At 32.0% G+C, this 13,977-nt stretch overlaps 2 protein-coding genes across 2 annotated transcripts; one reads left to right on the plus strand and one right to left on the minus strand.

Moving 5' to 3' along the window:
• Positions 1-4,641: 4,641 nt before the first annotated feature.
• On the minus strand, positions 4,642-10,269 carry LOC134689601 (uncharacterized). The gene is made up of 4 exons (XM_063549569.1): positions 10,063-10,269; positions 9,669-9,755; positions 5,805-5,990; positions 4,642-4,806 (listed from the first exon to the last, which is right to left on the minus strand). Exons 1-4 carry the CDS (start codon positions 10,125-10,127, stop codon positions 4,803-4,805), a joined length of 342 nt encoding a protein of 113 aa, XP_063405639.1. The 5' UTR covers positions 10,128-10,269; the 3' UTR covers positions 4,642-4,802.
• Positions 10,270-10,380: 111 nt separating this feature from the next.
• On the plus strand, positions 10,381-13,729 carry LOC134689600 (uncharacterized). Its single transcript, XM_063549568.1, has 3 exons — positions 10,381-10,566; positions 12,457-12,753; positions 13,540-13,729. The coding sequence occupies exons 1-3, from the start codon at positions 10,457-10,459 to the stop codon at positions 13,724-13,726; spliced, it is 594 nt and encodes a 197-aa protein (XP_063405638.1). The 5' UTR covers positions 10,381-10,456; the 3' UTR covers positions 13,727-13,729.
• Positions 13,730-13,977: the final 248 nt, after the last annotated feature.

Raw genomic sequence — 13,977 nt, forward strand, 5'->3', positions numbered from 1 at the left:
TGAAATAGGATAACATTAATATTAGGATACTTTTTACTATGATGATTAGCAAGATTTGGTGCGATGCCCTAAGTGACTTGATGAGGTTAAAGTAAGATGGTCCATGCCAGACAACAAAAACACCATATAAGCATTCAATACACGGAATATATTTGACCTATTACTTATGGTATCTGAGAAATGGTAAAAAACGTGAAATCTTAACTTTGATTTACGAACTATGAATATGAGGTCAAGGTAAATGAACCCTGTTAGACAGACATGATAACTTAGCAACCATTCAATAAGCAAAATATGGTTGACATGTTACCTATAGTATATGATTAACATAAACCATGAATAACTAACATTGACCACTGAACTGAGAACACGAGGTCAGCATAGTCCAAGTCTGATTAAATCTACTAGACAAACATGTACATTATTATTATTATATGGTCAGTCGAATTTCAGTTAATTAAAAAAAGTTACTAAAAAGCTCGATTTCATCTAACAATAAAACCATGATTTCCCCGACTAAAATACCCCCTCCCTATTATAGACAATCAGGCTTCCAAACAAATTTCATATTTATGAAAAAAATTGAATGAAGTTTGATTCGTTAATTCTAAAAACAATATCAATGTCGTAACGTCTAATTATTAACACCAATATATACAGAAACAAATATTCTTTTGACAATGTAAGTCAAATTTTCGAAATTTTCCATTGACCGATTTTATCATGTTTGTTCCAAATTAGATCCCAAGGGACAGATCACAGTACACTGTGCTATAACAATTATGATAAGATAAGATAAGATAAGAATTTTATTACTCTAATCAAGAACCCATAAAGGGCATCATTTTTACAACACAATATCGATTGGAAAAAGCAAAACAGAAAACTAATACATACTATAACGTTATGAACAGGATCAGAGCTTAACACAACATGTGTTTTATATAACTATTATATTGAATATTAAAAATATATAAAATATCATATTACTTCATATATTTTGTCAGAGATATATAATACAATTATATGTCTCTGATTTTGTTTACATCTGGATCTTACTTCTAAACCTTTAATAATGTAATTTCCTAGGCATACGAGAGTTGGTAAATGCTCATTTGTGAACAGCCAGAAATATTTCTTATCATTAGGTAGTTCTTTAAAATTAGTATAAATACAAAGGTTTATCTTACCTCCTATACATTTCTAGACATATGATTGGTTAAAAGCGACCTCGTGGAGACCGTGTATATTCAATATTAGGTTAGTAGGGAGGCGGGGCTTATTTCAATACACGGTTAGTTGTGGATTTACGACTTAGGCACTGTTTGATTATTTAAAACTATCAAAGTTCTGATTAAGGAAGGTCCGATCATATGTTCCATTCATATGCATTGATCGTAAAAAAACAGGGGAATTCAAACCTCCTTCAACCCAAGATCTGCCACAGTTCTGGAATTGAAGTTTGTGAATGAGTGGGAGTAAAGTAGGAGGGAATTGAGAGTCGAGCTCGGGCACCAGGTCAGATTAACAGTTTAATTGAAAGCAGTATTTTTTTAACTCCCAACCAAACCTCCGACTAACTTCAAAAACTTGACTTTGAGTAAATTGATTAAATATTTCAGCTTTATCTCTTTTAATACGACTGTGCTTTAGATGAGATGAATTATGGTATACCGTTGTCTGAACATCTGTCTGTCAGCAACACGTCGTATATAATATATGTAATTACTACAAACCGGAGTTCAGGATTTCTCATAAAGAATTGTATACATCTATTGATGTAAGCCCTCTCGATTGTTAGTTTTAACGTTTTGGAACATATAAAAGGGTGATTTACAGTTTTCAGAAAATAAATCACATGTTATTTAAATATAAATCCAATTGCATTGATATTATTACAGAAACTGGGTTTTTGTGCAAACAATTGCAGCAGGATTAAGATGACTATATATCAAAACAAAAAGACAGTTTCTGTAATAATATCAACGTAATTGGATTTATATTTAAATAAAATGTGATTTATATTTTAATAACATGTGATTTATTTTCTGAAAACTGTAAATCACCATTTTATATAATTACACCTAATGTAAAATACTGGGTTTTGATTGGTTGATAGCCAGTGTTTTTTTCACCAATTTACTTTTATTAAATGGATATCGTTCATTTTTAAACAGCGCCGGGGTTTATGCAAAAATGATATGCCATTTTTACTAGTGTTGTCAACGGTTAACCGACCGAAAACCGAATACCTAAACCGTTAACCGGACTTTTTTTCAATTTTGACAGATTTTATATAAATGTGTATTGAAATCATTGAACAGTTAGGTTTGATTTAAAAATTGTCGTCTTGGTGATTAATTTGACAGATCAATTGTCCAGTAAATTGATTGCTATTGTTTATCCTATACGTGATAGTACGAGTAACATGCAAACGAATTAAAGAACGGTGACCTATATTTGTGAATTTCTGTGTCATTTTAATCTCTTTGTGGATAATTGTCTAATTGGCAATCATCTTCTTTTTTTATAATTAATCATTTTAATTGAAACACTCCACATCATCTTCGGAGTCAACAAGTGAAAAGGAAAGAGTAATCAGTTTAAGACATATTCAATTCTACGAGATCAAGAAGGTTTTTCTATTTTTCTGAAGTTAGTACAAACGCTATAGTTGATACGGTGTAGTTGATTATTAAAAGTTAAACTTCGACAGGAATCCTCACACACAAGCCTTATAACAAAGAGGACAAACTTCAATTCTAAAAGCTTAAATTTATGACTTGGATGAAAGGATTGACACCCATACCACATGTGTAGGATACTATTGATAAGGTTTTCAAGCACCAATTCAAACTACCGGTAAACCGGTTAATCGGTCGAACGATTATCCGAGTAACCGGTTAGGCAAAAATGTACGATTTGACAACACTAATTTTTACCCTTTCTGCCGTGGTATTTGCTAAAAAAAAATACTCATCCGACTGGACGCTTGTAACGTCACGATCATCAATGCATTTTGTACGTTAACATTCGGTGTAATTAATTAAACAGATATATATATATCATGTTCTTGAGGAGTATTTGTTTAAAAAATACAAGTCTTGAGAATGAATTTCCCTCGCCTTATGGCTCACAAAATTTAACATTCTCTCGACTGGTATTTTTTGCAAAAAAAACCTCCTTAACGTGATATATCTGTTGAATATTTGATGTCTGTTTATCTGTCGTATCATTTGTGCATAAATATTGAGGACACATTTGAGTTTTTTTCTCAAGTTGACACTTTTTTGTCCAAAAAATAGTATTGTACATGTTTAATTTGGTAGAGTAAAAACTAGACATATTTCAGTGAAGTAAATGAAGACCATTTGAAAAGATGGGATCGGACATGTCTGAGCGATTTATGTGCATGTTATGGTTTAAAGGACAACTTTGGCAAAATGTACACTTCTGTGAAAGTTTCATATGTACATAGAAGAAAAGAAATCAGAGCAAATGAAATGCAGATCGGTGCAAAACGCCGATATGAGAAATCATTTTTTACAGGTAATCCACTGATCTGATTGGCATAGGTGGTTAACGGAAAAATACTCTGTCAGCAGATATAACTATTTAAAAAAATTCACACGACCTCACCTCGCAGTTGATAAAATTGTCAAAATCCATGATAAATTAAGTGTTAAGGTTAAAGGAAAAAAAAAAACATACAGGGCCTAAAATAAAATATTGTTTGTTTCCCCAAACCCGACCGACCCTGCAAAATTGGTGCTACTTATAAAATTTTATTGTCAAAACTAAGTCAAATATTATTTTATTCATTTTGGATTTTCAGGCTTGTTGTATTGTCCGATAATGTTTAAGCTTTTTGGAAAAATTAAATTATTTCCCTACCTACCTACCCACACCTGGCTTGGCAGGGTCGGGATTGGGGAAACACACAATATTTTTATTTAGGCCCCTGAGGGGGTTTTCACAAAACATTTACAACAAAAATTGACTGCATAAAGTTCAACTGAAATAGTAATGACTTACAACTACAAGTCCTTTTTCTCGTATAAGTTTTTGGGACATTCAAAGTTATTTTTTGGGAGTATGCAACAGGAAAAACTAAAAGCACACCTAATTGTTGAAATATTCGATTTTTTTTTTTATCTTTCACAACTTTTGAAGGTTTACAAAACTTTGATTTCGTTGTAGCCAGAAATAGATTAGACATCAATTATACAGTTCTATTACAATTGGGATATTAATTTGAGAACAACAAAACGGATATTTATTTCAGGGATATATTTAATATCAGGAATGTACATATAAAGGTAGACATCTGTTTGCGCCAAAACTGTTTCCTTTTGTATTGTAAATGAGTAAGGTAAATTGGCGCAAATGAGTTCAGAATATTGACGCCATTGATACATTTGGAAAATAAAATTTAGCGCAATTGATACATTTGGAAAACAAAATTTGGCGTAAATGATACCCCTGAAAAACAGTTATTTGCGCAAAAGGACTGCTGCCGAATATTATTGGTATTCTTAAAGACCAGAAGAGGTCAGATACATGACGGAACATACGGCTTGCGGTTTAGTATTGTAATAGACACTTAGATACTGTACATTTAAAAATATGAACATTTAGTCGTATAATGAAATATTTTATTATTTGAAGAATCAATAGATGGTTCCAATGAAGCATAAAATCTCTTTGAATCCCACAACTGTCCAATAAAACCTTGCAAAACCACGTTGCATTCTATTATTCAGTATACTCTTCGTCATAGCTGTGTGTGTCGCTCTGGGGTTTTATCTATAAATACATTTCATTAATGTGAGTACATGTAACAATGAATTTAAAGACAGGAGCAAATCAGAAAATCTTGCAATAGTTGCCCTTGTGAATTATATACTAAACGACGATAATGTGTTTACTTCTTTCCTAGTCATACAAAAAAAACATCCTTTTCTTTTATCGTGACTATTTAAATTAAACATTGAATAACAAAAGTGTGTCTTTTAAATATATCTGTTTTCGGATTTCCTATTTGATTCTTTGAATTCATAATATAAACTATTTTTAGCATAAATATACCACTTGGTAATTCCTAACTAGTTCACTGCATAAATCATTTGAAATGAAAATTGATATTTTAATTAAATATAGAAATGCCTTTGAATGTTACAGTGGTGTGGTGGTTCTAAAAATTGAAAGTTACAAATGTATGACAAAAAGAAGTTCACAAGAGGACACTGTCCTTGGTATCTATCTAAAATTATGATAAAGGAAACCTACGGTGTTTTTTTTGTTTTTAATGAAAACTTTTTTTTAGATACTGGGAAATTAATATTCTTTTCCATTGTTAAAAAATGTCTACTTTTTTTATTTGTTGCAAATTTTTGCAACAATATTTGAGAAACAGTTTTAAAAAAATATACATTGCTATTCAATTTGTAAAAATAAAAAATACTTTAGATGTGTGGTGCAAATTACAAACGTTAATACTTGTATATATGCATATATGTATATAATTATATATAAATATATACATATCTATGTTTATCAATTATGTCTTTAAAGTCTCATGCATCTCTTTATATAAGTATATATATTGTCAATGTATAAATTGTTTTATGTGTTCTTTTGTGAGTCTTATTAAACATAATTTGTATGGTGTGCGTGACAATAGTGCAATTTTAAGTACATGGATTCAGTACATCATTATACAAGCATTGAGTGGAAATTCATTTGAAAATTATTAGATTTTTCTATTAAATAATAAAATAGAGTAAACTGGTATTATAACATACTGGTATTGAGTTCCAAGACTTAGAATTAAGGAAGCAACCCAAGTTGCTCCTGCTGAATTTGACATTTGTGTAGCATACGATAATGCATAAGAAAAGCCTTGTATATCTGTTGTCTGCCATCTCCGTACTGAATGATTTCCATGGTTACCGCAATCAAATTTCCAGTCCATGATCCTTCCTGTATGTCTAACATTCGAAAAGAAAAGAAAAATCAAAAATAAAACTATTTTGAAATACTGAGAGAAATTCTTAACAGTAAAGATGACGGGAAACTTTAAACGAAGCATTTACTTCTCATTCAAATGTCAGTAAAATATAATTTACATAGCTTACACGTCTCATCTATACTATAAAACGAGAAGACCTCATTTTGTGTGTCGCTTCTCTTCCTTCCACAATAAATAAATCATCATCTATTTATACTATCTATACTATTAAACGAGAAGACCTCATTTTGTGTGTCTTCTCTTCTTTCCACAATAAATAAATCATCATGCCTCGGTGTCCTATAGGTACCATGTATTGTTGCATTTGTCATCCATTTTTAGGATTATTCAGAATGGGTTATTTTGGGAGAAAAAAACGATAAAAACTGCGTCTGGATATTTTTCCGTCATTGGACGAAATTTTAAGTCAGACTTGACATCCGGTGTGCGGTTTTTCTGTACTTTGTACATACCAACTTTTAGACTTTGAATAACGTGTATTTGCTATCTGCTATCATTTTCAAATTTACTATCTACGGCGGTCACTGAGTTTATTATATAGAAAAGGTCTATATAATATGCCAATGACCGCCATGGATCGATTAGTAAATTGAGAGTTGATAGTAAAAAGCAAAAGTACACTTTATTTATAGTAATGTATGTTCATAATATACAGATAAACGCTAACCGCATTATCGAAGTCAATAGAAATCAATAGAAAAAAAATTATAGGATTTTGGAGGAAAAATTAGGAGCCGGGCTAGAAAATCAATTGTCATGTCCCAGAAAGCATGATTATGCATCATTTTTTCTATAGCTCTTGTGCCTTCACCGGCTCCAAAACCCTTCAAAAAAAAATTTAACTCGCTCCGCTCGGCAATATATGTTTTGTCAATACTTTTAAAAGAGACTTGTTACAACCAAACTTTAATACTATATATGTATGCAATACGTGTATATGCAGTTGGGGTATACAAGATTTATTTCTACAGAGGATGATGATTAATTCTGATTAAATTGTACAAGATGACTTGACTATACATGTATTATTTTTAATTAAAAAATCATTTAAAAATTGTATGTTTTCGAATAACATAAATATAGTTGTGAAAATGAATAATCAGTCCCTGCCTTGCTTTAATGAAAATGACAAAAATTGCTTCAATAGTGCAGAAAAGGAATAATCTGTTCTCTTAGTTTACAAAATTAAAAAACAAATCAAAAACAAATCCCCATTCCCCGAAAATCAAATGGTTGTCCCCTTACACAATCATACACATTCAAGTTTTGAAATCGATAGTTGTCATCGTAGAAAAGACAGCTGTTCCTGTGTGTATGTTATCAGAAAGAAATGTTTGAAAACAAACAGAACGTATAAAGAAATCGTTAATTCGCAATTAATACGTCATTGGAATGCGACTGCAATACATCACTGAGGTCACGCAGGTTCATACAATACTCAGTCCGGCAGTGGGCGGAGCTTTAAAGCGATATCTGTATCTATAATACTAAAATTACGAGGTCCAATTTGTCAGCCGTCATCACGTGAAAACGACGAATCAAAGACTTCAACTTTATATACAACTTATATAGTACAAAGGTGTAGATTAAAAATTACACCACTCCTGGCCCTTTTGTTTTCCACGTAATTAATATTGCCAATAATTAGGAAGTTCCGGGTAGAGTCCGATACCGATACCAATAGTATAATCACCTGTTACTTATTATCTTATCTGAACGTTCCGCATCTGACAGGGGCATCACCAAACAGTGTATGCAGGATTAATATACTATATACACGGGTCATAATCACAGGGTTGACACTTCTAAATTGTCAAATTGTTACCTATTGTAGTATTTTAATCAGTAAGACTTTCTAAGATAACAATACGAATACTAAAAATCTGGACTAAAAATAAGGCGTATATGTACAGTTTTCAATTTGTTAGCGGACATGAGTGACGTAAAACAGCGAACCAAAGAATTCAACTTAATTTATAACTAATATAGGACAATGCTGTTGATTAAAAAATACTCCATTCCAGGACCTTTTGTTTTCCAAATTATTAGTATTTATCATGACCAATAATTGATAAGTTCCAGTTCGACGGGTTCAAACAGAAAGATTTGAAAGCAGAGAACACTGTGTATCTTATAATCGGCATGATTTTATCAGATGACAATACTAATACTAAAGGAAGGCTTGCGCATAGTTATATGCTTTAATTCAGTCACGGATCCGCGATGTCACGGGTGTGTACTAGTAGTATTTATAAAGATACAGCATAGCGATATCAGTAGGGTAGACTTGCTACATGTCCCTTCCTAATTATGTTTTTATTTCTTTTTTTCAATTTTGCCCCTTTAATAGTTTTACTGCTATAACTAGGAGATTACAATTATACTGACATCTGCAGGTCTCCAAGGGCAATCAGTAGGCTAGCACTTATCAGTAAACATATAAATTAGTGAGAGAAAAAGAATAGAAAGGGAATTGAAGCAAGTCTATCAGTAGGGCTGTACCTGTATAGCAGAACACCGAATTGCAGGATAAAATTGTTTTGAGGCCGAAGTTTACCGAGTGTCACCTTTGTAAACATTCATCAAATAATTATAAGCATAGATATTGTGGTAAAAGCACCGCCACGTGTATATCATGTACAACCAAAATTAGTTTATTTCAATGTTTACGCTTGTCGACTCTCTCTGTCAATCTGGTTTCCCACTTCGCACTTGGGTATTTCCCTTACCGGATTTTTACGAGAAAGGTAATGCTGAGGTAACTGCATACGTCCAACATGTCGGCAAATTATTGTCGCATTTGTCACAACTCGGCCGATTCCGTATCTTCATCCGAGGACGGTAGCGAATTCACCCGAATATTGCCGTTGGTTATTGTCTAAAATGCCAATCATTAAAGAAAGTCTATTACTTCTTAAATTGAACTTTATAAAAGTATAAGTACATAAGTTTTATAATAAAAACTAGCCATTTATAGTTTCATATGACTTAAACCTTCTAAACATTTCTACTTCTTATGGTATACAGTTATCCATCAGATTTTTGAGGATTACTAAACTTCTGTTAGATTTTTTTTCTGTTTAAAGCGGTTTTCAAAATAAAAGACAAAATATGCAAATTACATGTTCTCTTTTTAGCCGTCTCGTCCATCTTGTTGGCAGGCGGGATATTTTGGTAAAGTAGACACCACACTGATGATTGTGACCACGTTAGGTTAAATTTGGATCAGTAATTTCCGAAGAGTTTAAAAGCTAACAGACGACGATGACGGATGACGACAACGGACGACGGACGCCATAGGATTGGCTAGGTGAGCTAAAAAATTGAAAGAATTTCAGAAAATAGCTCTAATACGTAATAGATTCATGTGATTTTGTCTATAACTCTGTCTACCGGCCGGTTTCTAATTTATTTATGTTTTGTGATTATTACTTCAATAATTGCATGTACTCAAGACAATCAAATCTTTCTTAAAGTATATAAGTATGTACATAATATAGTTAAGGATTGGGTACACACCAGTGGTTTTACTTTTTATCACTACGTGACGTGAGAGAAACGTGGCTGAGGTTTTAATCTGATTCTTTAAAAAAACAAAAACAAATGTATTAATGAATATTTGACTGTTTATAATTACCCGACTCTACAGCATAAAATACCATTCTGAGATACAAACATATCTGTGTTGTCAATTGAGCATACCCAGTTCTTTGGGAAACGATTTCTGAAAAAAAAGAGTTTCGACAAAAATGAATAATTACAGGAATATTAAATTTTTATACTATAGCTAGAAGCATCAAATATATATACAAAAACTGACTGTAAAAGATGTGTACGTATACGGAGCACAAAAACTGCGCAATACCTATATGAGAGTTACAGCATACATTTTGAGTTTTGTTTTATTAGTATTACTATTTAGGATATTGATATTTGAAATATATTTATAATCTTAAATTCAATATTTGTAAGCCTAAATTGCATTAAAATATATAAGCATTAAAGCAGTGCATACTGACAAAGAATCTTACCCAGGGCATCCAGTTACTGGGCAATTGAAACTAGAAAGCGGCATCCATATATCTCTACCTGCCATGGTTTCAAATCATTATTATTTGTTTTTAAATCTCTATGTAGTTATTTCGTTTGACTTTAAACAATTCCGCGAATCGTCACTACTTATTTTTGAGCCATAGGTAATATCCATATAATTTACGTATACTGTACTATTGGCAAACTTCCTTTAAATGCTGCTCATACATAATATGCAAATTTAGCCCAATAACTTCTTTTTAGAATATTGGGAATTTTGTGTAAAACGATTTTGAAATATGTGGTTTTTACAATGTGCTATAATTAGACATGACAATTTAGAAGTGGGTTGTTTTCAAAAAATTAAAGATCTTTAAATTGGTAATTAGGTGAATGTTGCTTAATAATATATTTTCAGTACATGTAACACACAAACAAAATATGGACCCTGAAAAATGGCATGTACTTGATGATTTTCGATGTCCAGTAGAAGGTTGTGAAGGGTAAGTCTTTATTTAATTTCTATCATTTAAAAGTTATTTGTAATGTGTGTCATAAAATATGCATAGTTTAATGTTTTATTTAATTGTCACAGGCTTCGACCTCCGATTAAATTAATGTCAAATAAACGGTAGCTTTTGAATACGTGCGGTTGTTGTACATATGTTCTACCACACCATCCCTCAACTACTCATTTAATTCATCATTTTGTGCTTTTCATTTATGCTAATACAATGTCATTTATTTTTTTACTAGTCGTTGTAGTAAATCGTTATATTTTGTGCTTTGTACTGATAAAAGCAGATCATGATTTTGTGTTTTTGAGTTTTGGTAGTATCTCGTCAGTGGCGGATCTAGAACTTTTCATAAGGGCCCACTGACTGACCAAAAGGGGGGCTCTAGCCATGCTTCAGTAATTCCCTATATAATCAACCAAAATTTTCCCACAAAAGGGAGGGGCGGGATCCGCCTATGGAATCATTATTTCGTGCTTTTCACTATTTGAAGTAGATTGTTGTTAATGTTGGTATTTGATTTAGATTTTGAACTGTATGACTGTATTTAGTTAATCTAGTACTTTAGTGATTTTATTTACTTCTCTCCTGATAGTAGATCGTAATTTTGTGCATTTCACCGTTGGAAGTGGACCGTGATTTTGTGCACATACACTAGGTAGTCGATCGAGACTGTTGCTAGTAGATCGTGGTTTTGCTCTTTTTCCTGATGATAGTTCATCGATACGAAACCCGATTAGGGTCACATTAAAAATTATTTATCTCGTAATCACGAGACTAATATCTCTATATTGCGAAATCAATATATCGTAATTAAGAGAAAACTATCGCATTATTACGAGATAATTATCGCGTAATTACGAGAAAACTATCGCGTAACTGCGAGAAAACTATCGCGTTATATTACGAGATAATCATTTTTTATCTCGTAATTACGAAAAAAATATTAACTACGAGTTGAGACTTTTTTAATTTTTTTTGCATTATCGCGTAATACGAAGATAATTATCACGTAATTACAAGATAATTATCGCTTAATTACGAGATAACTATCGCATAATTACGAGAAAAATATCTAATCGTAATTACGTGATATTTTCCCCGAAATTACGCGACATTTATCTCATAATTTCGAGATGAAACAATGATGATCTCGTTATAACGCGATAATTATCTTGTAATTACGTGATGATAATTTCGTTATTTCAAAATATTTACTCTTTAATTACGAGATAAATATATTTGTTTTGTGACCCTAATAGGCGGTTCTAACATCGATATACCTGGTGTTATTCGTTTTATAACAAACTGAAGAAATAGCAACCAAGCAACTCTCAAACTCAAACATTACAAGAAGTGAACATAGATCTTCAATAATAAACAGGTGTCTCGCTCTAAATCGCCCCGTGTCAACATCAGATTACCAAAGATCGGCCATTAATACGACCTAACCCCAGCCCCACCCGAAAATTAAATAAATCAAACATTACAAACATAAGAAAGATTAGATAATACATGTATATGCATTGTCTTTCAGATAAAAATTAAACATTTTCGATATGGAATTCCGTCGATACCAAGTTTAAGAAGAAGAAAAAAACACGTAAAACTTTCATTAAAATTGTCTTCAACAGTTATGTTTAGTGCAACATTTGTTTAGTGCAATATTACTTTTTTGCTTTATGGATCATAAAATTTATTTTCTATTATTTTAAGAAATCAACGTTTTTCTATATTCTTTCACTGAGTATAAAAGCTACATGTATACTTTATTGAAGTTAAAATCATTTGTGAGCATTGACATGATCTGTATTTTAAATTTGATCACAAACCTTTCTCCTTTCCCAAATTATTAAAAGATTTTATTCATGTTTTAAGAGGACGAATTCCGTGTAAGTGGACTTGTGAAGAGGACAATACTTTGATTCTACTTTCTCAGACTGGTTTCATGAAATGCAGTAAAACAATACAAGGAAAGGCAGCACATTACGGACAGGTCTGTGTATGGCGTTGGGACTGTGGCCGACATGGTGACCATCCTTTCACTCGATTTCAAGAGGCTGATTTTCAGGGATTTGCGTTCGCATTATCACATGCTCTGCAACTCACTAGTAAAGCAGGTGCTACGTGGGTTGCAACTCTTTGTATGGAGTTAAACAAGCAATATATAAACCGGTAAGAGTGATAATGATATTAATTATTAAGATATAAGAAGATGTGGTATGAGTACCAATGAAAACTAACAGCTTGATGTATTGTAGAAATAATCAGTAAAACAAAATGTAATTTAGCAACAAATAACAACCACTGGATGCACATTGTGTTTATTATATGTAAAGGTTTTTTCGAATTAAACTGGTAAAGATGATAGTTTTATTCAGTATAAGCAAACAATTTCCGCAATGTTTATAGATATAAGAAGATGGTGTGAGTGCCAATGAGACAATTCTGCATCCGTTATCTTAAAACCTAAGCTAGCTCAGTTTAAACAGGTTTCTCTTTAATGACATATCCATAATACATGTTCATTCTTAATATAGAAAAAGAAGATGTGTTATAAAAGCCAATGAGACATATCTCCTTAAGAGACCAAAATGGCAGAGAAATTAAAAACTATAGGTCTCGCACGGCTTTCAACAATGAGCAAAGCACATACCGCATAGTCAGTTACAAAAGACTCCGAAATGACAATGTAAAACAATTCAAACAAGAAAATTAACGGCCTTATTTATGTCCAAAAAAGTGAACGAAAAACAAATATGTAACACATAAACAAACGAAAACCACTGAATTATAGTCTCCTGACTTTAAACAGGCACATACAAAGAGAATGTTGCGTGGTTAAACATGTAAGCGGGATCCAAAGCCTCCCCTAACCTGGAACAGTGGTTAGAATATTTACATAAGACAAATTAATTCATTTTCAACATGTATCTTTGTATATAAGTATCCCTTTTTCAGTGACTCCTCAACACCAGCATCATCAGGCAATACCTGTAGCATTTGTCTAGATAGACCAGTTGATGTCTATCTGTATCCATGTGGACATACATCTTGTGAGCAAGATGCAAAAGAACTTCAAAAGAGAAACAATCAGTGTCATTTATGTAAAGCCACGTTTACAAGCATAAATAAAATATTCTTCTGACAATTTAACAAACTCCAAAGTATGGGGTGGGAGAAATAACTTTGTTAACGTGTAGTTATATGTACTTATTGATATTTTGTTCATTCTGAAATGTTAGACAAAGATTTTATATTGAAGTCGTTAAAAAGGGGATAGTTTTTTTAATTAAGTACCAGTCCTCCTCTTGGCCCTGTATATTCTGAAGTACGACAATCATATCTTAAGGAAATTGAAACTCATTTATTCACAATGAAGAAATAATAATTTTTTTA

Source organism: Mytilus trossulus, chromosome 11, assembly GCF_036588685.1.
Source record: "Mytilus trossulus isolate FHL-02 chromosome 11, PNRI_Mtr1.1.1.hap1, whole genome shotgun sequence".
Taxonomy (NCBI): Eukaryota; Metazoa; Mollusca; class Bivalvia; order Mytilida; family Mytilidae; genus Mytilus; species Mytilus trossulus.